Below are 25,058 nucleotides of genomic sequence, written 5' to 3'. Positions count from 1 at the left end.
GTCCCCTAACAGTATCTTAACATTGTTAATATTTACTTGGTTTATTGTTTGGTCAAGGAGATCCCAAAACGTTTCCTCTTCTTTCTTAGTCTTTGGTAGAAAATTCTTCTCATTAGTAGGGGCATGGGCGTTAATGATGGTATGAATTTTGTTGGATACTTTTAAAGTCAAAGTTGCAATTCTAGGGGAGATGGCTTGAAAATCAATAATCGAATCTATTATTTTCACATTGAATATAAACCCAGTTCCAAATAAGGGACATTCTTTCATAACCCTTATTCCAGGTTTCCCATTGTAAATTCTGTAGCCTACTGATTTGAATGGTTCTTCTGTAGTATTTCTCATTTCCTGGAGTCCTGCTACTGAAAATTATCGTAGTTTGGTTCTATAGTGTTGACATTTTTTTCCTTAGTTGTTGTTGTTGTTGTGGTCTTCAGTCCTTAGACTGGTTTGATGCAGCTCTCCATGCTACCCTATCCTGTGCAAGTTTCTTCATCTCCCAGTACCTACTGCAACCTACATCCTTCTGAATCTGCTTAGTGTATTCATCTCTTGGTCTCCCTCTACGAGTTTTACCCTCCACGCTGCCCTCCAATGCTAAATTTGTGATCCCTTGATGCCTCAGAACGTGTCCTACCAACCGGTCCCTTCTTCTCATCAAATTGTGCCACAAACTCCTCTTCTTCCCAATTCTATTCAATACCTCCTCATTAGTTATGTGAGCTACCCATCTAATCTGCAGCATTCTTCTGTAGCACCACATTTTGAAAGCTTCTATTCTCTTCCTGTCCAAACTATTTCCTTAGTACACAACTCATAAAGTTTTCACTAAGTGTGGATTGCTTCGCATTTCTTTGCTAATCTACAGCAACATACAGTATGCTGTGAGCACCCATGGATGTTGTCAACCTTAAATCTAGCTACTACACATGTGCAGTTCTGTCCTCACTCCACTTTGCCACTTCCGTGTGCTGTGTCTCAATCACATGTGTGTTTAAACAGTACAGTGTCAAATTGAATAATTTATTGTGCTTGGCAAGAGTAATGTTTTCTGAGCTTCTTTGGCTTGTAAACATACAATGAAAATCTTACATAACTAGAACTTACAACCTAATAAGGCAACACACATGAAATTGGCAAAATGAAATCTTTCCCCAATTTCAAACATCACTCATAATAAATAGATTCCAGTGGATAGTATGTGATCTCTTATATATGCTTTTATACATTGCTCCAAGCTGTGGCTGATCAGTGGCAAATTCTGTTTAGTGCACAATCTTTATGTGGATAGAGCCCTTTTTCGTTTTCACTGTTTAAGTACACAAACTTATAAGCTCCTGGGTGAGGGATTTTGGATATATCAAATGGCCCTTTGTACAGCAGTTGCCAATTGCAATTCAACTTATGACACTTTGTCAATTTTGGATGAGTCCTGAGGTGTACTTGTTGTCCTACACGGTACTTTACAGTGCGTCATTATTTCTTATCATACAATTGTTTTCTGTATTCCGCCTTTTCTTCAGTGCTAACTGTTGCCCAACATATTTTCTCCTTGTGTGGTATTTTCTTCCTAGGGATCTTGGGTAGAGGTTTTTCCCAATCATCTACTTGTCTTTTGTCAAACAATAATTCCAAAGATGTAAAACAGGTTGAGCTATGTGGGAATTTGTTAAAAACTTGCTGGAATGGGATAACGTGTTCAGTCCACCTTCTGTGTTTGTGAGGGGTGTAAATCCAGATGAATATGTTAAATTCCTTACTTGCTGCTCACCATATAGCAGAGATGGTGAGTCGCAGATAGGCACAATAAAAAGCCAATCACAAATTAGCTTGCAGCTAGTACAGCTTTCATCAAAAATAGATCTCTCTCTCTCTCTCTCTCTCTCTCTCTCTCTCTCTCTCTCTCTCTCTCACACACACACACACACACACACACACACAGAGTCATGCAAACACATGCCACTGTGGTTTCAGTTGGCACCAACTGCAGTCATATGTGTGTTTGTGTGTGTGTGTGTGTGAGAGAGAGAGAGAGAGAGAGAGAGAGAGAGAGAGAGAGAGAGAGAGAGTCATGCAAACACATGCCACTGTGGTTTCAGTTGGCACCAACTGCAGTCATATGTGTGTGTGTGTGTGTGTGTGTGTGTGTGTGTGTGTGTGTGTGTGTGTGTGTGCACGTTTGAGATCTATTTTTGATGGAGGTCATACTGCCCAAAAGCTAATTTGTGACAGTCTTTTCATTGTGCCTACCTGTGAATCAGCATCTCTGCTATATGGTGCATAGCAACTTTCCTTTTCATAATATTGCTGCATTCCATCCTGGATTTTCCATTGCTTGTTAAATTCCATAAATATCCTTCCTATTTGACTTGCTTCTGGTGAAACATGGGGACAAAAATGTAGGGTGATTTTTTCCACCATGTACAAATTCTAATGATTGATCAATGAGAGGGTATAGAACAAAAACAGTCTAATGAAATTATGACTAGAAAAGTATGGTTTCCATGCTAGAGACCATTTATTCCATCATACATTGTTACGGAGGCTGCGGTCTAATATGCGCTGTACCATGCAACATGCAAGTGTGTTCTGTCCTACATGTTCACATCAGGCAGGCTGCATCTGAACAGTGTCAAAGGCAGCTCCACTGTCTCCACATCTGGAATGGGTTCTGTATACACAATACTTTTGAGATGGTCCCACAACCAGAAATCATACAGGTTAAGGTCCGGTGAACAAGCAGACATGCAACTGGACCCCATCATCAGATCCGTCGACCAGGGAAGACATGATTGATATGTGTCTGGTCATTAATGTTCAAGAAATGCCAATAGTTCCAGACTGTTAAGCAATGTGGAAGGAAGTCTGGTTCAGAAATATGGTCACCAATTTTCCTGGCCCACACATGCTGGCTGCCCCGATGCTGATGATTTGCAGTCACCATATCAAGGGGTCCTGCATACTATCCTACAGATAACTGTTATGAAACTTGAAGATACCACTCTGCATAAAAGGTGGTCTCATCTGAGAATAGGATGGATGACACAAATCCTGGAATCATGGTTGCCTGGTGAAGAAACCAGTGACCAAATTGCTGGCGATGTTGCAAGTCTGTCACTAGTGAGCCCTGCACACAGTGTAAGTGATAGAGGTAGTAGCTATTGTCATGAGAATGTTCTTAACAGTTGTCTGGCTTACCATTTACTGGCAGACCAACTGCCTGGTATTGACACAGCAGTCACCTTTCACAGTGTTAATCACATTTTCCTCCAATTCTGGTGTCTGAACACTTCGGATACGTCCTTCATGATTTCCTGCATCCTGAAATGACCCTGTCTCATACAAATGGCTAAACACTTTTGTAAACATTGAATGCTGTGGTTGCTGTTGGATGGAATAGATCTCCTGATACAACCTTGCTGCTCGCCACCCATTGCCATTTGCCTTTCCATTGGTAAACACCTTGTCAGCAAGCTCTCGATTTGAATACAGTACCATTGTGTACAACACTGTATCACATCCATTGCAAGGTGAGTCAGCAAGAGAAGTGAATTGCACACAACATTATCAATTACTATGGCAAGAGAGGGTGCTAGGGCATAACATACGAGGAACAGAACCATCCTCTAGGAGGAAATCCTGCATACTGTAACCGTGACTGTATGGTACAGCACATATTAGACTGCAGTCTCTATAACAAAGTATGATTGAATAAATGGTCTCTAGCATGGAAACCATGCTTTTCCAGACATAAGTTCATTAGACCTTTTTTGTTCCATATCCTCTCATCAATCAATCCCTAGCTTGTACACAGTGGATAAAATCACCCTGTATATTTGACGACGTGAGTTCTCATGAACTCTTTCCAGCAGTTTCCTGTAAAGTATAACATGTTGTCTGTCATCAGTGTATCCAGCTTTTCTGCTCTGGGTAAATAATTCATTGTAATTCTTCTGATGATGGTGTTTGCAGTCATTGACCACACAGCATTCAAATTTATATAATTGGAAAAAAACATTGTATAGAGCAACAACATATTTTACACCTCTTTTCCCTTGTGAATATGGTCCAGCCACATTCAAGAAAACTATCTCCAAGGGTCTTTAAGGCAATATTGTGTGTAGTTCAATTAGTTTTGACTTAATAGTATTCTTAGCCTTCTGACATACCCCACATTTCTGTATTACCTGCAGAACTTTCTGTCTTAAATTTGGATAGTAACAATAATTGCTTATCTTAAAAAGGCATTTGAAGACACCATAGTGTCCCCGAACGTTGTGAGTGTGTAATATAAAGTTGATAACTTGCTCTTCTGGTAAACAAACACACCACTGACTCTGCTCTGGATGATGCTGCTGATACAATACCCCTGGGTAAATCATTAATTGTTTTTTCAAACTATCATCATTGTTCTGCAGCAGTTTTAGCCTTATCTTTTGCCTCTGGAATCCTTCTGCTCGACATGCTCCATGCTTTTAGATGTCCTAATGTAGTATGGCTGTTGTGTTTTACCTTTGACAAACAAAACCCTGATTTCTGAATTGTTCTCCACAAATTCCAAGAATTCATCTAGACCATGTGGAAGCCTCGACAGGTCATCAGCAATTACATTTTGATTAAGTGAGAGGTAAGGACACTGACTGATGCTCACATTACATCTTGGTATGCTTTCCCCACAGCTAATATTCAAACATTTTGAATGTCCATATTATCATAAGAGTTTCCAATTTGGTCATGGAATATGCTTGATCAGCTTCAGATAGGGCCTACTAGCAAAACTAAACTCCCCAATCATATCAGTGATATGGAATAAACAAGCATCCATCCCTTGGGAGCCTGTGTCTGTACCCAGACAAAAATCCTGGGTCATGTCAAGATTATACAAAATGTTGACATTAAAAAGAGCTTCTTTAAAGTTGTCAAAATCAGTTTGACTTTGTTTGGTCCATAACCAGAGATGGTTTTTCCATAGAAGATTCAATAGACCATCACTATTTAAAAGCTGCTGTGGTATAAATTTCCTGAAGAAAGGTACTCATCCAAGATACTCCAACTGTTTCTTATTTGAAGTACAGGGCAGTGTCTGATAGCATTGAGCTTCTTAGGGTCTGGAAGTACGCTTTGAAGTGATATTTGTGCCCAAGGGGTTTAACCCTATCCTTACCAAAATGTGCCTTCATTAGGTTGACTGTGACTCTGTATTCTGAAAAGCCAAGAGCCTTGAGTGTTCTCACAACAAGGGGTACCAGTCAGTAGAAGAAGGTGTAATTAGATGAGTGATGAACACTAACTTTACTTAATGAAGGTTTATTCAGCACTTGCACATACAAGAGCATGGAGCAAACTTCCTCTGGCCAGAACACATACAGTATATATACAGCTACAGAACATTCCAGTATAATTATTCTTGATATTTTTGGATACTTCTAGAATGTACTCAAACTGAATATAGAAATTAAAATTGTACAGTCCAGGTGAGTTTTTAACTCACGGCCCTCCATACAACAGTTTAGTATCATAACCACTACAGCACAGTGCTACTCAGCCTCTTCTGTGACATTGCTCCCTCCTTAAGAGAACAGCATCTCAATGTTACGACCTCCTAGCCTGGGAATGAGTCATTGGCCTTGCATATTCTGACTCCTGATGACTGATACTCGCCCTGGTGGTGATCTTCTTAGAACTTCTTTTGCCACTACACTCTTCATCACCTTTCCACTTGTTGCCTGTTGCTGGAGCTTCGAATTTAGCCTGGGTTTCAGGATCCTTGTGGGGCTTCATTCAAAGGTCATGGACCGTATCTCTAAACTTTCATCGCTTTGTGTTGGAGTCGAAATCTTCAACTTCATAAGTAACATCAGACAACTGTGTTACAACCTTATAAGGTCCAAAGTAGCGCCTGAGGAGCTTCTCAGAGAGACCAGCAGTCCAAAGAGGAGTGAAGATCCAGACGAGGTCACCAGGGTGGTAGACAACAGGGTGGTGGCTCGTGTCATACCTTCAGCGATCGTTTTCTTGAGCCTGCAGCATGTGGAGTCAAGCTAACTGCTGAGCTTCCTCAGCTCTGGTTAACACCTGGTCGATGTAGTCATCATCCACGTCATCAGGATATAAAGGAAACACAGTGTCCATTGTCATAGTTGCCTCACACCCATGCACCAGGAAAAATGGCATAAATCCTGTGGTGTTTGTTTGGCGGTGTTGTAGGCAAATGTCATGAAAGGTAGCACCTCATCCTAGTTGGTCTGCTCAACATTGATGAACATTGATAGCATATTGGCCAAGGTCTTATTAACGTGTTCAGTAAGCCCATTAGTTTGCGGATGCTAGGCAGTCATCATGTGATGAGTAATGTTGCACTGACGGTTTATCCCTGTCACAAGATTCAATTGAAAAACTTTCCCTTGATCCCTAATTAATGATCTTGGGCCACCATGTTTTAATACAATTTCTTCCACTATGAATTTGGCTACCTCGGGTGCTTCGGCTGTTTTCACGGCTTTTGTAATGGCATAGCATGTCAGATAATCAGTGCAAATAATAATCCATCTATTGCCACTAGCAGACATTGGAAATTGTCCGAGGAGGTCAATCCAAACACGCCGGAAAGGCATTTCAGCTGGTGGAATTGGTATGAGTCAGACAGGTGGTTTCTGAGGGACTGCCTTTCTCCTCTGGTACCCTTGACAGTGCGAAACATAGTGACGGACACTCCTAAATAAACCTGGCCAGAAAAATTACCTGCGGATTCTATCATATGTGTTAATAAATCCTAAATGACTGTTCTCAGGTGTGTCATAGAATTTCTGTAGAACATCTAAGTGGATGTGTTTAGGTATCACTGGTAGCCACCTCTTTCCAAACGGATCAAAGTTTTTCTTGCAAAGTAATCCATTAACTACCTTAAATTGTCCTTTCACAGCCTCTGACCAATTTAAGGCAAGCATAATTTGAGATATCTTGGTGTCCTTCTTCTGCTCAGCAGAGAGATCCTGGAGTGCAGCAAGACAGTCTCTATATTCATCAAAGTCTTGATGGTCTTGCACGGGGTTTCTTGAGAGACAATCGGCATCTTGGTGTATTCTTCCACTTATGTTCACTATGGTAATGTCATACTCTTGAAGATGTAGTGCCCACCTGGCGAGTTGTCCTGTTGGATCCTTAAGATCTGTCAGCCAACAAAGTGAATGATGGTCTGTAACAACTGTGAATGGCCTTCCATAGAGATACTGTCAAAATTTGCACATGGCCCCGATCACAGCAAGACATTCTCTTTCTGTAGCTGAGTAGTTTCTCTCAGCTTTTGTAAGTGTCCTAGAAGCATAGGCCTTCTAGGCCACCTTCTCTTATCCATCTGAAATTTGCACCAGAAGTTCACTGATCCCATACCCACTGGCATCTGTGTGTAGTTGGTTCTCATCATACAGACCAAGTATGGGGTCCGACATCTGAGCTTTTCCCAGCACATTGAAAGAATCTTGTTGAGTACCACCCCAGATAAATTTAGCATCAGCTTTTAACAACTCTTGGAGTGGCCTGGCTTTGATACAAAAGTGTTTGATAAAACGATGGTAATAAGAACATAATCTGAGGAAGCTTCTCACATCTCTAATACTTTTAGGAATAGGAAGTTCCATTATAGATCTCACCATTTCTGGCTGCACACATTTTTTTTTTATACAAGGTGTACGAGTATTTTGATTTCTTGGATTAAGTTTCAGTACACTTTGTTGGAGACACGTAAGAACGGCCCTCAGTCTTTTTATATGTTCATCAAATGTCTCTGAGAACACTATAGTGTCATCAAAATAACAAAGACACATCGTCCACTTCAGGTGCCTTAGAAGATTAGCCATCATCCATTCAAAAGTTGCTGGTGCATTACCTTAAACTCAGATAGGTCCTCAGGGGTGATGGATGCAGTTTTCTCATGATCAGCCTCATCTACTTCGATTTGCCAGTATCCTGAGTACATGTCCATGGTTGAGAAAAACTTAGCCCCCTTCAGAAAATCTAGTGTATCGTCAATTCGTGGAAGAGGGTAAATGTCCTTTTTAGTTATCATATTAAGCTTGCTGTAATCAACACAAAAGTGCCAACTGCCATCCTTCTTCCTGACAAGAACCACTGGTGATGACCATGGGCTCTGCGAAGGCTGAATGGTGTCATTCTTCAGCATTTTCTCTACCTCGTTCCGAATAATTCATCATTCCGTTGCTGACACATGGTATGCTCTCTGGCTTATTGGTTGATGGTCTCCAGTTCTAATCTGGTGCCTCACCATTGATTTGTCTAATTTGCTCTTCACGTATGCATTGAAGCATTCAGAGAGCTCCTGAAGAAATGCATGTAGCTTCTTCTGTTGTTCCTTATTGAGATATGGTGATAATCAAGCTAGATCTTGTCTTGTAGTAGTAGCACTAATTTTGCCCACAGACTGCATGGGAGGTTTCTATGGCACTCAGCTGTTCTTCAATTAACAGCTCAGCATTTGCTATGCACATGCATCTTGGAAGGATCTGCAGTTCTCGGCGACAGTTAACTATCCGCGATTCACTGAATCCATTCTTAAACAAGATGACAGAGGATGGGATGACCAAGTTATTCTTCAGTGGTATGCTTCTCCTACATTCCACTACAAGATGCATGGGTTGATGCATGGCATGACACATGACAGTTACCTTTGTAGTGCTGACTGCATGAATGATCACTTCATCCAGCACACATCACTACACACTCAGATGTACATCTTCCTGTCCACAGTATCTCATCCTATCTAGCATCATCTTCGAGTGACTACAATCTATAAATGCCTGAGAAGCTTTCAAATAGTCCCATCCAAAAATGATGTCCTGACTACACTCTTGTCAGATGATGAATTCTAAGGGCTGTGTATGGCCGCTTATATCCACATGAATGACACATCTTCCTGTGCATTTTACATATTTTCCATTAGCCACCTTCGGCAGAGATGTTTTGTTGTCAACTGGTGATGGTACTTCTCTGAAATGACTGAATATGATGCTCTAGAGTCCATGAGAGCTTGGGCTGGTCAGCCATCCATGAGGATATTGATGTAGTTTCCTATCATTTTTGTAGTGATCGACGGTGGAGAATTTTTCTTTGGTGGCCTCTCCTCCAGGAAGGTTGCACCCTTTAGTTTTCCATGTTGCAGCAGCTAGGTGATTGGCTGGAGCTTCTAAACAGCGGTGGAGATCTTGATCAGTGTGTTGGGGAGCATCCTCTCCAGCGGCTAGCTTGCGGTGATGGTGACTTACGTCATCCTACACCCACATCTTGTTCTTCATCTTCATGGACTTTTGAACTCACATCCCTGAATACAACAGTTTTGTATCATAAACGCTACACCACGGTGCTACTCAGCTTCTTCTATGGCAATATTGGTACATTCCATCATTAATAGGAACAGATATTCAAACAACTTTTCATGCCTTACTTCAATCCCTTAGGCTGGAATTTCAAAAAGTCCCTTCTTTAACAATCCTGTTCGATGAGAAACTGAGTGTCCTGGGATATTTTAGAGGGATGAAGGTGAAACTGAAGAAAGTTTCAAATACCTTGGAAAGATTCAGCTACAAATCAAGAGGAATGTATGCATATTTAAACCAGGTGGCTATAATTAAACTTTCCCTATTTAACACATTATAACACAGAAACTAATTGCTGTATGAGTACTGTACTCAGTAGCATTAATGTCCAGAGTATGGGTGCACGATTTCCACACATCACAGCCACCAGGCATTGCTTTCATAGTGTCACATACCTTACCAGTTGCAATGCACTTGTTGACATGTCAGCATGAGCTTGGACAAAAGGAGTAGCTCTGTTTCAAAACATCAGTAATGCTGCAACTGCACTTCAAGAGTATCACCGGCTGAAAATATTGCAGAAGAATCCTCTTTCTCCACCTACTGTGCAGAGCATGTTGAAGAAGTTCGTATCAACTGGAGAACTGGGTGTCACTCCGAGAAGTGGCTGACAACTGGATGCACCATGGGTGGTCAGAAATCACTGTTGCTATGGCAGACAATGCTGCACACAATTCCAGATCATCAGACAGTGTACGTGCTATGTCACGACAATTGAACATCCCATGGTCCACTGTATGGAAGATGCTTCAAACGATTCTCTAATGGTATCTGTACAAGATCCATGTCCTACAGCAGCTTGAAAACAGGACACACAACATATTGACTTAGCTCTCCACTTTTTCACAAAGATTGAAGTTGATGAGTGTTGGCCCTCATCCATCCTATGGACAGATGAAGCTCATTTTTCTCTGATGGGTTAGATGAACGCGCAAAACTGCTGAGTATGGGGATCTTCATCTCCATTCACTGTGGATGAAGTTTCTCCATACGGTAAATGTGTCACCGTATGCTGTGACTTCAGGGCTATGTTCATCATTGGCCCATTCTTTTTTGAACAGGTTGGCACTCAAAGACCAGAGACGTGCAGTGTGACTGGCCAGTGTTACTGCTATATGCTTTGTCAGCATGTCATACCTGCTCTACAGGAGATAAATGCATTGAACTCAACAATTTTCATGCAAGATAGAGCCCCACCACATATCACTTGTGAAGTTCACCTGCTTCTCTGAAACACATTTGGAGACAATCAAATATTCTGCTGATCATTTCCAAATGCTTGACCGGCACGATCACCTGATCTCACTCACTGCAATTTCTGGTTGTGGTGTCTACTGTAAAGCCATTTAATCAAATTTGCCTAGGCATATAAGTATAGTTGTGTTGAAGGAAGCTTCATTGAGAAAATGAGATGAAATTGCAGCCAGTAATTATTTTAAGGATGTGAAAAGCGTAGAACTGCCAGCAATAAGTCTGTCAGCAATACCACACAGTTCACATCCTCATGGTACAAAGTGCATTCAAAAATTTTTGCTCAGTTGTCGCAAATTTTTTTTATTTTTTGCAGGAGGAGAATGAAATTTTTTGTGAAAATACTTGGAACTTTTAGCTATACATTGAGCCTCCATCAGCTGTGATGCATCTGGCCCTACGTTCTTTCCATGATGTAAATGAACTTTGGTAAAATTCTGGGGATTGACTTTTACACCATCACTTGATGCAGGAAATAAGGTCTTTCTCACTATCTAATGTTTTACCACACAGGTGGGCCTTCAGACGACCAAAGAGGTAAAAATCAGATGGAGCCAAGTCCAGACTGTAGAGAGGATGAGGAACAATTTTCCAACCCATTTTCCTGATTTTCTCCTGCTTCATAAGGGCTGTATTGGGTTTGGCATTGCCAAGGTATTGTCTGATGAGTTGACCCTGAAGTTGTGGTCTGTGGGTCTTGATGGCATGTCACAGATTGTCCAGTGACAAACAGTAATGGTCCTGGTGAACTGTGGAGCCAGGTTCCAAAAAGTCAATGAAAATGACACCATACTGATCCCAGAAGAAGGAGGCCATCATAACCTTTTGGCCTACTGTTTGTGAAAGTCTCAGTTTCTTCTTCCAGGGGGAACCCGGATGACACCACTCTGTGGATTGGATTTTGCTCTCAGGTTTGGACAAAAACAACCGTCTTTCATCCTGGGTAATGACACCATCAAAACACTGTTTCCATTATTCACCCTTGCACACATTCTTCCTCATCATTTTCATTTCTCTTATCATTAATCTGGTCACCCAATGTGCACATATTTTTCTGTACCCTAGTGACTGTATCAATGATACCACAGTACCCGATGACAAACGAGTCATGTCAGCAAGTTGTAGTGTTGTCACACATCTGTCATTTTGGATGATTTGATCAATGGTCTCCTTATTCACATCACTCACTGCCGTTGATGGTCTACCACATCATGGATTGTCCAGCAGAGAGAAACCACCTTCTTTAAACCTCTGCAAGTACTGTTGGATACACCGGCTGAGGTGGCTGAGCAGTTCTAGGCACTACAGTCTGGAACCGCGAGACTGCTATGGTCGCTGGTTCGAATCCTACCTCGGGCATGGATGTGTGTGATGTCCTTAGGTTAGGTAGGTTTAAGTAGTTCTAAGTTCTAGGGGACTGATGACCTTAGATGCTAAGTCCGATAGTGCTCAGAGCCATTTGAACCATTTTTAAACTCCTGGATACTGCTGTGATCCACTGTGTACTCCCCATAAGCAGGGAGCAACTACCTGTGAATTGATGTGGCAGTCATCGCCGGCCTTGAAGAGGAACTCCATCACCAATCATTGTCACAACCTGACATCTACTTCGCAGTCCATTATGGCTCACCTGTAAATAAAAGAAAATACTTTTATATACCAACTTAAGCATGTTCACAAAAATTTTCATTCTCCTCCTGCAAAAAATAAAAAATTAGCGATGTCTGTGCAAAACTTTTTGAATGCCCTTTGTAAGTACTGGCCAGCAATTCTATCTCATAATTTACACTGAGGTGGAAAAAGTTCACCAGAGAAACATTCGCACATATGCTGATCTGAAACACAGCACATCAAGAGAGGTAGCCAACAGACCTAAGGACATGCTTAGTTGTGCATCCTGCACTTTCAGACTCTTGAGCACACTGCTGGACGGCATATTCAAATGGTTAAAATGGCTCTAAGCACTATGGGACTTAAAATCTGAGGTCATCAGTCTCCTAGAACTACTTAAACCTAACTAACCTAAGGACATCACACACATCCATGCCCGAGGCAGAATTCGAACCTGTGACCGTGGCGGACATGCGGTTGGCGCCATATAGAGCATCTTATGTAGCAGTACTGGTACTGGTATGTACTGGTGTGATGTACTGTGGTAGCACACTGAAAGTATTTGAGATGAATTGATCTGTGTTATTCCTCTTCCCCAGTAATGCTACGAAGTTTGGTACTCATATGGTAATTAGTTTCCACATTATAACATGTTAAATAGGGAAAGTTTAATTATAACCACCCAGTATACATGCCAAGACCTATAGGGACCTATGAGGGGAAGAATATACAGTAGTCAGTATACTGGACTTGCAATGAGGACTGTGGTTTGGATGCCTGTCCATGTGCCCAAATTTAGGTTTCCCTAAATCACTTAAAGCAAATGCCACAATGGTTCCTTTGAAAAGGACACAGCCAACTTCCTTCCCCATCTTTTCCTCAGTCCGAGCTTGTGCACTGTCTCTACTGAATCGGTGTCCATGGGATATTAAACCCTGATATTCCTTCTTTCCTGGCTACTGTAAAGCCATGTAATCACATTTGCCTAGGCATATAAGTGTAGTTTTGTTGAAGGAAGCTTTGTTGAGAAAATGAAATGGAATTGCAACCAGTTCTTATTTTAACGATGTGAAATGTGTAGAATGGCTAGCAATGGATCTATTGGCAGTGCTACACAGTTCACATCTTCAAAGCATGTACTGGCCAGCAATTCTATCTCACAATTTACACAGAGGTGACGAAAGTCATGGGATAGACTCACATTGACTCTGCAAATCCTTGGAAGCCCTCTGCAGAAATATTGACTCTTGCTGCCTCCATAGCCATCCATAACTGCAAAAGTATTGCCAGTGAAGGATTTTGTTCACAAACTGACCTCTAAATTATGTACCATAAATATTCGATGACATTCATGGCATGTGATCTGCGTGGCCATATCATCACTCAAACTGTTCACAATATTCTTCAAACTAATTGCAAATATTTTTAGTCTGATGACATGACGTTGTTGTCCATGAATGGCAGCAAATGATTTCCAAGTGGTCAGTCAATGATTGGTTCAGTTGGATCAGAGAGCCCTGTCCATTCCATGCAAACACAGCACACAACATTATGGAGCCACCACCAGCTCGGACAGTGCCTTGTTGCCAACATGGGTCTACAGCTTTTTGGGGTCTACACCACTGTCGAACCCTACCATCAGCTCTTAACAACCAAAATCAGGACTCAACTGACCAGTCAAAAGTTTTCCAGTCATCTAGGTTCCAACCGATATGGTCACAAGTGCAGGAGAGGCACTGCAGGTGATATCATACTGTTAGCAAAATGCAATTGTGTCAGTCATCAGCTGCTATAGTCCAAATTTTGATACACTGACCTAATGTATATGTTTGTCGTACATTCTACATTGATTTCTGTGTTTATTTCATGCAATGTTGCTTGTCTGTTACCACTGACAACTCTACACAAATGCCACTCCTCTCAGTTGTTAAGTAAAGGCTGTCATTATCCATGGTGAGAGGTAATGCCCGAAATGCACTCGAATCCATGAGCTCTGAATATTGAATTCCCTAATTATTTCCAAAATAGAATATCCCGTGCATCTAGCCCCAACTGCCACTCCACATTCAAAGTCTGTTAACTCCAGTCATGTGGCTGTAATCACATTGGAAACCTTTTCACACGAATCACCTGAGGACAAATAAAGCTCCACTTTTCTGCCTTGTGTACACAATGCTACCACCATCTGTATACATGCATTTTGCTGCTCTGACTTCATCACCTCAGTGTATAAGCATTTGTAATGTGTGAGTCACCAGGGTTATCATATCTAAAGACTTGGGTGCTACTCACCATGACAGTACTAGGCTGAAGACAGGTACTTTTAAGATCAGACCTGTACCTAGTTTTTGTACTGAGTCAGTAGAGTGGCCAGTGTAGAGTTTTGATTCATCATATTGCATTCTGCATACACTGTAGCATTCTCTTGGATTGTAGCTGTTGTCACACCATGTTGTTTCTTGCCAACTAAAAAAAGCCCTTACCAACTGTGTCAAACAAGACATTTTTTCCTTTTCTTTCCATACACACATTTATTATAAAAATATCAACACAATTTGATTTAGTTACATTTTTATAGAAGATATCAAGCGACATTTCACTGACTTTCAAAATTCAGAGGGAGAAACAGGAAAAGGGCTATGGAAGACTGTCTAACTGCTGAAGTAGGGCCAGTTGCAGTATAATAGGCAAATGGTGGTGCATCGAAAGCTGTCAAGGCTCGTGGCTTAGGTTTTAGGAGGGAAAGGCAGAACTGTAGAAGTAAAAATGGCGAAAATTAGTTTAAGCACTCTAGTTAGAAATCTTTTCCTATTTTAACTTGTCCTTCTGGTGAAGCAACATCTGATAATGAAAGTGCAAGAGCTGTCATTTGTTTTTTTGTTTTACTGTTACAGCTCTTTATCTCTTATAAATTTGGTTAATTTCATTGAACATAATTATGTATTTATAGATTTTAGATCATGGTAAATTGTGCTTTATGTTTTGAGTATGGAAAAACATTGAACCTTTATAAAAAAGCAATCTATTACTTTGTTCTGCAGGGAAAAGTGCCACACATGCCGTTATATATGCAAGACTCATTACACCGGATAAAACAGACCACGGGCTACACGCATTTGTTGTTCCCTTAAGAAATCCAGCAACTCTTCAGCCTTTTCCTGGTGTTATTGTTGGTGACATGGGAGAAAAGGTTGGACTGAATGGAATTGACAACGGTTTTGTGTTATTCAATAGATACAGAATACCTCGTGAGAACCTTCTAAATAAGACCGGAGATGTGACTCCGGAAGGAAATTATGTCAGCCAATTTAAGGACCCTAACAAGAGACTAGGTTTGTATCACATGTAAATAGCAATGAAGTAACCATTATTTTTAAGGCAATAAATGAAATTTAGGTGAAAACTGGAACTCTTAATATTAATAAGTAATACTAAAACTATAATTCTAGGAGCTTCCCTCGGAACATTATCTGCTGGTCGAGTAAGCGTGTTGTCAATCGCCGTGTCGTACCTTGAGAGAGCAATCCCTGTTGCCATTCGATATGCTGCAGTGCACACCTCACAGGCTGGCAGCTCACTCACTTTGTTAGAGGGTCACTATCAGGTGAGTTATTAGGTATCACTATGAAGAACTGCTGTTTACTACTACTTCATATGTGCAAAACAATGCCATTATTTTATGGTGGAATGGATATTTTCAATGCACTTGTCCACTTTCAGCATATATGTTTTAATGCCTGTATTAGTAGGCTAATATATTCCTTTATAAAGCTTCATTAGCAACATTGTTGCGTTGTTGTTTGTCAACTTTCATTGTTTGCTTCTAAAGTACATCCTGAACCTCCCAGGTCAAAAATTAGAGTTAACAAAGGGCTAGATACTCATGATAAAAAGATCTTATGATATGTCAGGTTGAAATTGCTTTGTTGGTGTTGCAATTGTGATCACACATTTATGCTGAGGAAACAAAAGTCATGAGGTACCTCATAATACCATGTTGGACCAACTTTTGCTCAGTGTAGTGCAGCAACCCAATGTGTCATGGATTCAGGTTATTGGAAATTCCCTGTAGAAATTTTGATCCATGCTTCCTACATAGCTATCCATAATGGCAAAAGTATTGCTGGTGCAGGAAGATGTGCACAAACTGTCCTCTTGATTTTTTCCATAAGTGTTCAATGGGATACAAGTTGGGTGATCTGGGTGGCCAAATCATTGGCTCAAATTCTCCAGAATGTTCTTCAAACCAATTATGAACAATTGTGGCCCAGTGACATGACATAGTTGTTTCGGAACATGAAATCCATGAATTGCTGCATGGGTCCACGGATTTGTAGGGTCTGCACCACACTCAAACCCTACCATCAGCTCTTACCAACTGAAATCGGGACTCATCTGACCAGGACATGGTTCTGCATTAATTTAGGGTCCCAGGAGAGGCATTGCAGGCAGTGATATGCTGTTGTGAAACGCTCTCACATCTGTCATCTGCTGCCATCACCCATTAATGCCAAATTTCACTGCACTGTCCTAACATATACATTCATCATATGTCCCACATTAATTTCTGCACTTATTTCATGCAGTGTTGCTTGTCTATTAGCACAGACAACTCCATAAACACCGCTGCTCTCGGTTGTTAAGTGAAAGCCTTTGGCCACTGTGTTGCCAATGGTGAGAGGTAATGCCTGAAATTCTTACCACACTCTTGACGCTGTAGATCTTGGAATATTCCTAACCTCACAAGGTCTGATACTGCCTTTCTACCACGCAGCAAGCATCTCCTGTTTTTGAGGCTATAGTCACCATCACCAGAAATCTGGGAACTGAGATAAGTGAAGATTGTTTCTGCTCCAATATGCCATGAAATGATAGGTGCAGTTGCCATAATTTTCATTTTCTTAACATTCAGCCTAATATCAGATTTTCACTTTCTTCTTTTATCTTCAACAAGAGAGTCTCTAACTTTTCTTCACTTTATGCCAACAGTATAGTATCATCTGCGTATATAAGGTTGTTTATATTCATCCTAGCTACTTTAATTCTTCTTCATCTAGCCAGGCATTCCTCATAATGTGCTCTCTGTTCAGATTGATTACATTCTGAAGATATTTGTCTGGAGTGTATCCTTGAACAAAAGTGAAACATGGATGATGAACAGTTCAGATAGGAAGAGAACAGAAGCTTTTGATATGTGATGTTGTGGAAGAATGCTGAGGATTAAATGGATGGATTGAGTAACTAAAGAAAAAGGATTGAACTGAATTGGTATAAGAATAAATTTATGGCACATCTTAACTAAAATAATGGATCAGATAACTGGACAGTTTTGAGACACAAAGGAATTGCCAGTTTGATAATGAAGGGAAATGTGGGGTCCAAGATGCAAAGAATGTATATTTGTATTTTGTAGTATTTGTTTTGAGATGAATAAAGCACACATTGTGCAGAATTCATTTTACTCAGTTAGTGTAAATAAGTTTGCATATGTATCGTTTTATTGTATAACTGGGATGATTCATTGCTATAAGCATAAATATAAATTACTTTCTGTCATTAAAGATGTCAAATGTATTTTCAAGTATGAGGATTTTACTGATAAAATTTAAAAAGGGAAATGGATAGGTTAAAGTTAGATATAGTGGGAATTAGTGAAGTTCGGTGGCAGGAGGAACAAGACTTTTGGTCAGGTGATTACAGGGTTATAAATACAAAATCAAATAGGGGTAATGCAGGAGTAGGTTTAATAATGAATAAGAAAATAAGAGTGCACGTTAGCTACTACAAACAGCATAGTGAACGCATTATTGTGGCCAAGATAGACACAAAGCCCATGCCTACTACAGTAGTACAAGTTTATATGCCAACTAGCTCTGCAGATGATGAAGAAATTGATGAAATGTATGACGAGATAAAAGAAATTATTCAGGTAGTGAAGGGAGATGAAAATTTAATAGTCATGGGTGACTGGAATTCGTCAGTAGGAAAAGGGAGAGAAGGAAACATAGTAGGTGAATATGGATTGGGGGGAAGAAATGAAAGAGGAAGCCGCCTTGTAGAATTTTGCACAGAGCATAACTTAATCGTAGCTAACACTTGGTTCAAGAATCATGAAAGAAGGTTGCATACCTGGAAGAATCCTGGAGATACTAAAAGGTATCAGATAGATTACATAATGGTAAGACAGAGATTTAGGAACCAGGTTTTAAATTGTAAGACATTTCCAGGGGCAGATGTGGATTATGACCACAATCTATTGGTTATGAACTGCAGATTGAAACTGAAGAAACTGCAAAAAGGCGGGAATTTAAAGAGATGGGACCTGGATAAACTGACTAAACCAGAGGTTGTACAGAGTTTCAGGGAGAGCATAAGGGAACAATTGACAGGAATGGGGAAAAGAAATACAGTAGAAGAAGAATGGGTAGCTTTGAGGGTTGAAGTAGTGAAGGCAGCAGAGGATCAAGTAGGTAAAAAGACGAGGGCTAATAGAAATCCTTGGGTAACAGAAGAAATATTGAATTTAATTGATGAAAGGAGAAAATATAAAAATGCAGTGAATGAAGCAGGCAAAAAGGAATACAAACGTCTCAAAAATGAGATCAACAGGAAGTGCAAAATGGCTAAACAGGGATGGCTAGAGGACAAATGTAAGGATGTAGAGGCTTGTCTCACTAGGGTTAAGATAAATACTGCCTACAGGAAAATTAAAGAGACCTTTGGAGAGAAGAGAACCACTTGTATGAATATCAAGAGCTCAGATGGAAACCCAGTTCTAAGCAAAGAAGGGAAGGCAGAAAGGCGGAAGGAGTATATAGAGGGTTTATACAAGGGCGATGTACTTGAGGACAATATTATGGAAATGGAAGAGTATGTAGATGAAGATGAAATGGGAGATAAGATACTGCGTGAAGAGTTTGACAGAGCACTGAAAGACCTGAGTCGAAACAAGGCCCCGGGATTAGACAACATTCCATTAGAACTACTGATGGCCTTGGGAGAGCCAGTCATGACAAAACTCTACCATCTGGTGAGCAAGATGTATGAGACAGGCAAAATACCCACAGACTTCAAGAAGAATATAATAATTCCAATCCCAAAGAAAGCAGGTGTTGACAGATGTGAAAATTACCGAACTATCAGTTTAATAAGTCACAGCTGCAAAATACTAACGCGAATTCTTTACAGATGAATGGAAAAACTGGTAGAAGCGGACCTTGGGGAAGATCAGTTTGGATTCCGTAGAAATGTTGGAACACGTGAGGCAATACTAACCTTACGACTTATCTTATAAGAAAGATTAAGAAAAGGCAAACCTATGTTTCTAGCATTTGTAGACTTAGAGAAAGCTTTTGACAACGTTAACTGGAATACTCTCTTTCAAATTCTGAAGGTGGCAGGGGTAAAATACAGGGAGCGAAAGGCTATTTACAATTTGTACAGAAACCAAATGGCAGTTATAAGAGTCGAGGGGCATGAAAGGGAAGCAGTGGTTGGGAAAGGAGTGAGACAGGGTTGTAGCCTCTCCCCGATGTTATTCAATCTGTATATTGAGCAAGCAGTAAAGGAAACAAAAGAAAAATTCGGAGTAGGAATTAAAATCCATGGAGAAGAAGTAAAAACTTTGAGGTTCGCCGATGACATTGTAATTCTGTCAGAGACAGCAAAGGACTTGGAAGAGCAGTTGAACGGAATGGACAGTGTCTTGAAAGAAGGATATAAGATGAACATCAACAAAAGCAAAACGAGGATAATGGAATGTAGTCAAATTAAATCGGGTGATGCTGAGGGGATTAGATTAGGAAATGAGACACTTAAAGTAGTAAAGGAGTTTTGCTATTTAGGGAGTAAAATAACTGATGATGGTCGAAGTAGAGAGGATATAAAATGTAGACTGGCAATGGCAAGGAAAGCGTTTCTGAAGAAGAGAAATTTGTTAACATCGAGTATAGATTTAAGTGTCAGGAAGTCGTTTCTGAAAGTATTTGTATGGAGTGTAGCCATGTATGGAAGTGAAACATGAACGATAACCAGTTTGGACAAGAAGAGAATAGAAGCTTTCGAAATGTGGTGCTACAGAAGAATGCTGAAGATAAGGTGGGTAGATCACGTAACTAATGAGGAGGTATTGAATAGGATTGGGGAGAAGAGAAGTTTGTGGCACAACTTGACTAGAAGAAGGGATCGGTTGGTAGGACATGTTTTGAGGCATCAAGAGATCACAAATTTAGCATTGGAGGGCAGCGTGGAGGGTAAAAATCGTGGAGGGAGACCAAGAGATGAATACACTAAGCAGATTCAGAAGGATGTAGGTTGCAGTAGGTACTGGGAGATGAAGAAGCTTGCACAGGATAGAGTAGCATGGAGAGCTGCATCAAACCAGTCTCAGGACTGAAGACCACAACAACAACAACTGATATAAGCGTCTTGTAGTGTATGTGTAAATAGTATTTTTGATACCTTGCTGTATTATTTACCTAATTTATTTTATTGTATTATGGTGTAACACTAGCTGAACTCAGTACAATCATGAATCTCCTGTATTGTACCCTACTGTATCAATTATTGTACATTTTATAAAAAGTTTATGATAGTAAATACTGTGAAAACACTGGCTCATCCATACGCTATCAATTATAATGCTAATGGAATCAGTAGAACTTGCAGTAAAATAAATAAATAAAACTAGCCAGTGGTGATGCTCATATTCAATAAGACTGAGAAGAAAACAATACCACCTAATTTATGATGACTAGGTGTCATATTAGATGACAGTAATTGTGGTTACATTAACTGCTTCTGAACTATTACATTAGTTCATTCTGTCTGCTTTTACACTTTTCTCAAGTGAATTTTACTTATAATACAATTAAGAATTATATCTCTTTTCTGATCCATCTTTTGTTTTGATACTTGTAATTCTGTTAGGAGATATTCTATCCTCAGTGCCCCCATAGATAGAAGACCCATTACACACTGGCAGAAGTGAATAAAAAAAAGATGTATAACACCTTTCTTCAAATATTTACAAAAGTTGTCTCCTCTGTTGGTAACAATTGAAATATTTATTATTTAACAATTTGATATTTATTATTTAATTTTTTAAGCTTTCAAGTGAACATTTATTTTGTAAATATAATATGGAAAGTTCTGGCAGAATGTAAATAATTTAAGAGTAAAGGAGACCACTCACTGAAAAACTGTTGAATCACCAACAAGCATGCATGTGAGCATGCACATGCAAGAGCGCACGTGCACACACACACACACACACACACACACACACACACACACACACACACACACACCTGTGCACATACACTGTGCCAGTTAGACACACAATATTGGATGTGCTGTTCAGCAGGTTGGCTGGGGTGAGGATTGGCTCGAGTGGGGTGGATAATGGGAGAAAGAGGCAGGAAGCAGGAGGAGGTGTTGCGGACAGGTAGCTAGCAGTTAAAAGGGAGGCAACCTGTGTGCAGGCTAGGAATGTGGGAGGAAGACATGGCTGGAGCAAGGGCTAGGTATGCGATACATAGACACCAGAACCAGTGATGTTTGGCACAAGATGAAGGTGAAGTGGAGGTGTGGATTGGGAGGGGGTGACAGAGCAGAAGAAGAGGAAACTGTGGAATAGAGAGTTTGGCAACAGTGGGTTAGCAGAGAATGAGATCAGGAGGATTATGGTAGCAAAGGATGTGTTGCAAGGATAACTCCCACCTGTATAGTTCAGAAAAGGTGGGGTATGAGGGAAGAAGGATTCAGACGGCTTGGCTTGCGAAGCAGCAATTGAACTGGAGTGTGTTGTAAGCAATATGTTGTGCCATTGGGTGGTAGACTTTCTTCTTGGTCAAGGCTTGGCCGCAGCCATTCTTTCTTGTGGACAGCTAGTTGGTGGTCTTGAGCACATAAAATACTGTACAAAAATTCTTCGGAGGGGGAGTAGGAGTGGCATAGGGACAGGCTGGGATGCTATGGAGGTGGGGTTGTCAAAGGAGTACCACTCTACAAAGCATGGGAATGATTGTGGGTGGGATGCCCCTGTTTTCAGGCATGGTGATGGATAAGCAAAATCATAGTGAAAGATATGGTTCAGTTAGTCCAGTGTGGGCTGATACTGGGTGACCAGGGGGGCTGTCCTTTGCAGCTCATTCTTGGAGTTGGTGGGAGGAATAGAGATGAATGAGGATACTAGTGAGGGAAATCTGTTTGCCGACTAGATATGGAGTGTACTGTCTGTCTGTGAAGGTCTTTGTGAAACTTTCAACAGGGAATTGTAGATATGCCATCCGCACGTGGCCAGGGTATATGGGGGTGATATTATGACATGGAAGGGGTGACGTCTATCAAAATGCAGGTACTATTTGCGTTTAGTTGGCTGAATATGCAAGGATGTATGACTGGAGCCATCAGAAAATTGGAGATCAATGACCACAGAGGTGGTATGTTAGTTTGTGGGGGGGGGGGGGGGGGGGGGGGACCAGGTGAAGCAGATAGGAGAGAAGGTATTGAGGTTGTGGATGAATGAGGCTTGGGTTTCTTGAGCAGATCGTTAATATATAGTCAATGATCTTGGACCAGACAAGGGATTTGATTGTGGGTGTGTCAACGATCAATACTTCTACTGTCACTTAATGGCTTCCTTTACTCCTAAATTATTTATTTTATAAGTTGTTTAATTCTGTTCCAAAAGTGCAAGTGATCCTTACATTAACAACTGTTACATTCCATCTTGGATTTTCCATTGTTTGAGCCTTACATTAAAATGATGTATGGGACAGCTAAAGTGATTACAAATGCATGAAAGAAAGTCATGTCATATACACTTAGTCTAAAAAGTAATTTGTAAATGTCATATTGGATTATCAGTTTGTAAAGTTTCTAAAAAAACATTTTAACCTAATTTATGTAATAATTGTACAGCTTGAGACTATATTTTTTTTTTTTTAGTGAATCATTTATTAGTTTCCTATCATGTCCTGCGTTCTCATGATACTTGACTATGGAAGAATGCCAGTTTCCTGCAAAATAATCTTTTTTCTTATAATTTACAGCAGTGGCAGTTGATTCCATACTTGGCTGCTACCTTTGCACTGAAAATTCTCTCTAACTTCTTTTCCGATTTGATGGCTGACTTCCAAGTAAAAACATTCCTAGGAACAAATAAGGAAGAACTGGTAAGAAAATCATATTGCATATGTTAGTAGCTGGTAGAACAGGCATTTAGAAAGACAATGGTCTGCACTGTAAATATGGTTTCAACAGAACACTACAATATTAGACACCATCCTACTGGAGAAAGACTGTCCTCACACTCCTCCAAGGGTGAGTCCACTCACTGTGTTGGGTGGAATTTGTACTTTAATTGGGGATATGAAATATGATGACTATGGCCTTTTCCCTTCAGATAGTGCTCCTTAATAGAATGTATATATATATTTTTCATTTTATCCACAGTAACTATTGTAAGAACCATAGGAAAACTTACATTCATGAAATCATAAAATATAAGATAGAATGTCAGTTAATAGTTATTTTTTTGAGTCATCAGTCTTCAGGTTATTTGATGCAACCAGCCATAAATTCCTTCCCTGTGGAAACCTTTTCATCTTGGAGTAACACATGCAACCTACATATTCAATTATTTACTGAATATAACATAATCACTATCTTCCTCTAAAGTTTTTACCTCTGCAGCTTCATTTAGTACCATGGAAGATATTCCTAATATCTTAACAGGAGTCCTATCATTCTGTCCCTTCTTCTTGTCAGTGTTTTCCATATATTTCTTTCTTCACTGATTCTACAGAGAACCTCCTCATTTCTTACCTTATCAGTCCACGTAATTTTAACATTCTTCTGTAGCACCACATCTCAAATACTTCTATTTGCTTCTGTTCTAGTTTTCCCACAGTCCATGTTTCACTATCGCATGATGCTGTGTTCAAAACATACATTTTCAGAAATTTCTTCCTCAAATTATGACTTATGTTTGATACTAGTAGACTTCTCTTGGCCAGAAATGTCCTTAATGCCAGCGTTAGTCTGCTTTTTATGTCCTCCTTGGTCCATACGCCATGAGTTATTTTACTGCCTAGGTATCAGAATCAACCAGTATATATAATGTATATCAACTGTCATTTAAAAGTTCTTGTAGTATGCATTGTTTCATTTCCTTACGTATGGGTTGATTTTGCTATCTAAAATTTTCTTTTTGAAATAATGCTTACTGTATTAGGAATTGTGATGTTCTGACTATACACTGAATTCTAAAATGATTATACAGCCTAGTATTTTTGAAAACTATTTTGGTAACAAAGCAGGGAAGCCGATATATTTTGTTTGCTCATGTGGCACTGTTGCTATGTCAGAATAAAAATAACCTCTGAAAGTACAAAACAGATATCATTTAAAGCAGGTAAATAATTGTAAGTTAACTATTTATGTCTCTTACAGTAGTTCTGCCCCAAATTTTTCCCCAATACTTCAAAGTATCATTGCACTTTTTTTTAATTGACACATTACACCAAGTTTAAATATTCTATCTTATCCTTGTCAAAAAATAATTGTGTAAATAAGGGAGATTTGCAGTCAATACATGTGAAAACAAACTACTATAGTCATGGAACAGTTTGTTGTATTCTTTGATTCCACACTTACTTAAAGAGTTGCAGTACTTAAAATCTATGCTTTGGCATAATCTTCAAGAATAGGTTTCATAAGTATCTAAAATAGAAACTTATCTTGTCGTATATTTGTGAAATGGATTGTCCACATCCATTGGCAGCTTCCCTTTTATTATTACAA

At 39.9% G+C, this 25,058-nt stretch overlaps 1 protein-coding gene across 1 annotated transcript in view; it reads left to right on the top strand.

Moving 5' to 3' along the window:
- Positions 1–25,058, top strand: part of LOC126481047 (peroxisomal acyl-coenzyme A oxidase 3-like) — a 250,775-nt gene that overhangs the window by 123,432 nt on the left and 102,285 nt on the right. The window contains exons 6-8 of the mRNA XM_050104529.1: positions 15,293–15,583; positions 15,701–15,855; positions 23,306–23,428. Of these exons, the coding sequence (XP_049960486.1) occupies positions 15,293–15,583; positions 15,701–15,855; positions 23,306–23,428 (569 nt within the window). The remainder of the gene's footprint in view (positions 1–15,292; positions 15,584–15,700; positions 15,856–23,305; positions 23,429–25,058) is intronic.

This window comes from Schistocerca serialis, chromosome 5, assembly GCF_023864345.2.
Source record: "Schistocerca serialis cubense isolate TAMUIC-IGC-003099 chromosome 5, iqSchSeri2.2, whole genome shotgun sequence".
NCBI classification, from domain to species: Eukaryota; Metazoa; Arthropoda; class Insecta; order Orthoptera; family Acrididae; genus Schistocerca; species Schistocerca serialis.
Note: the sequence above shows the minus strand (reverse complement) of the source record. Positions and strands in the feature narration are given on the sequence as shown.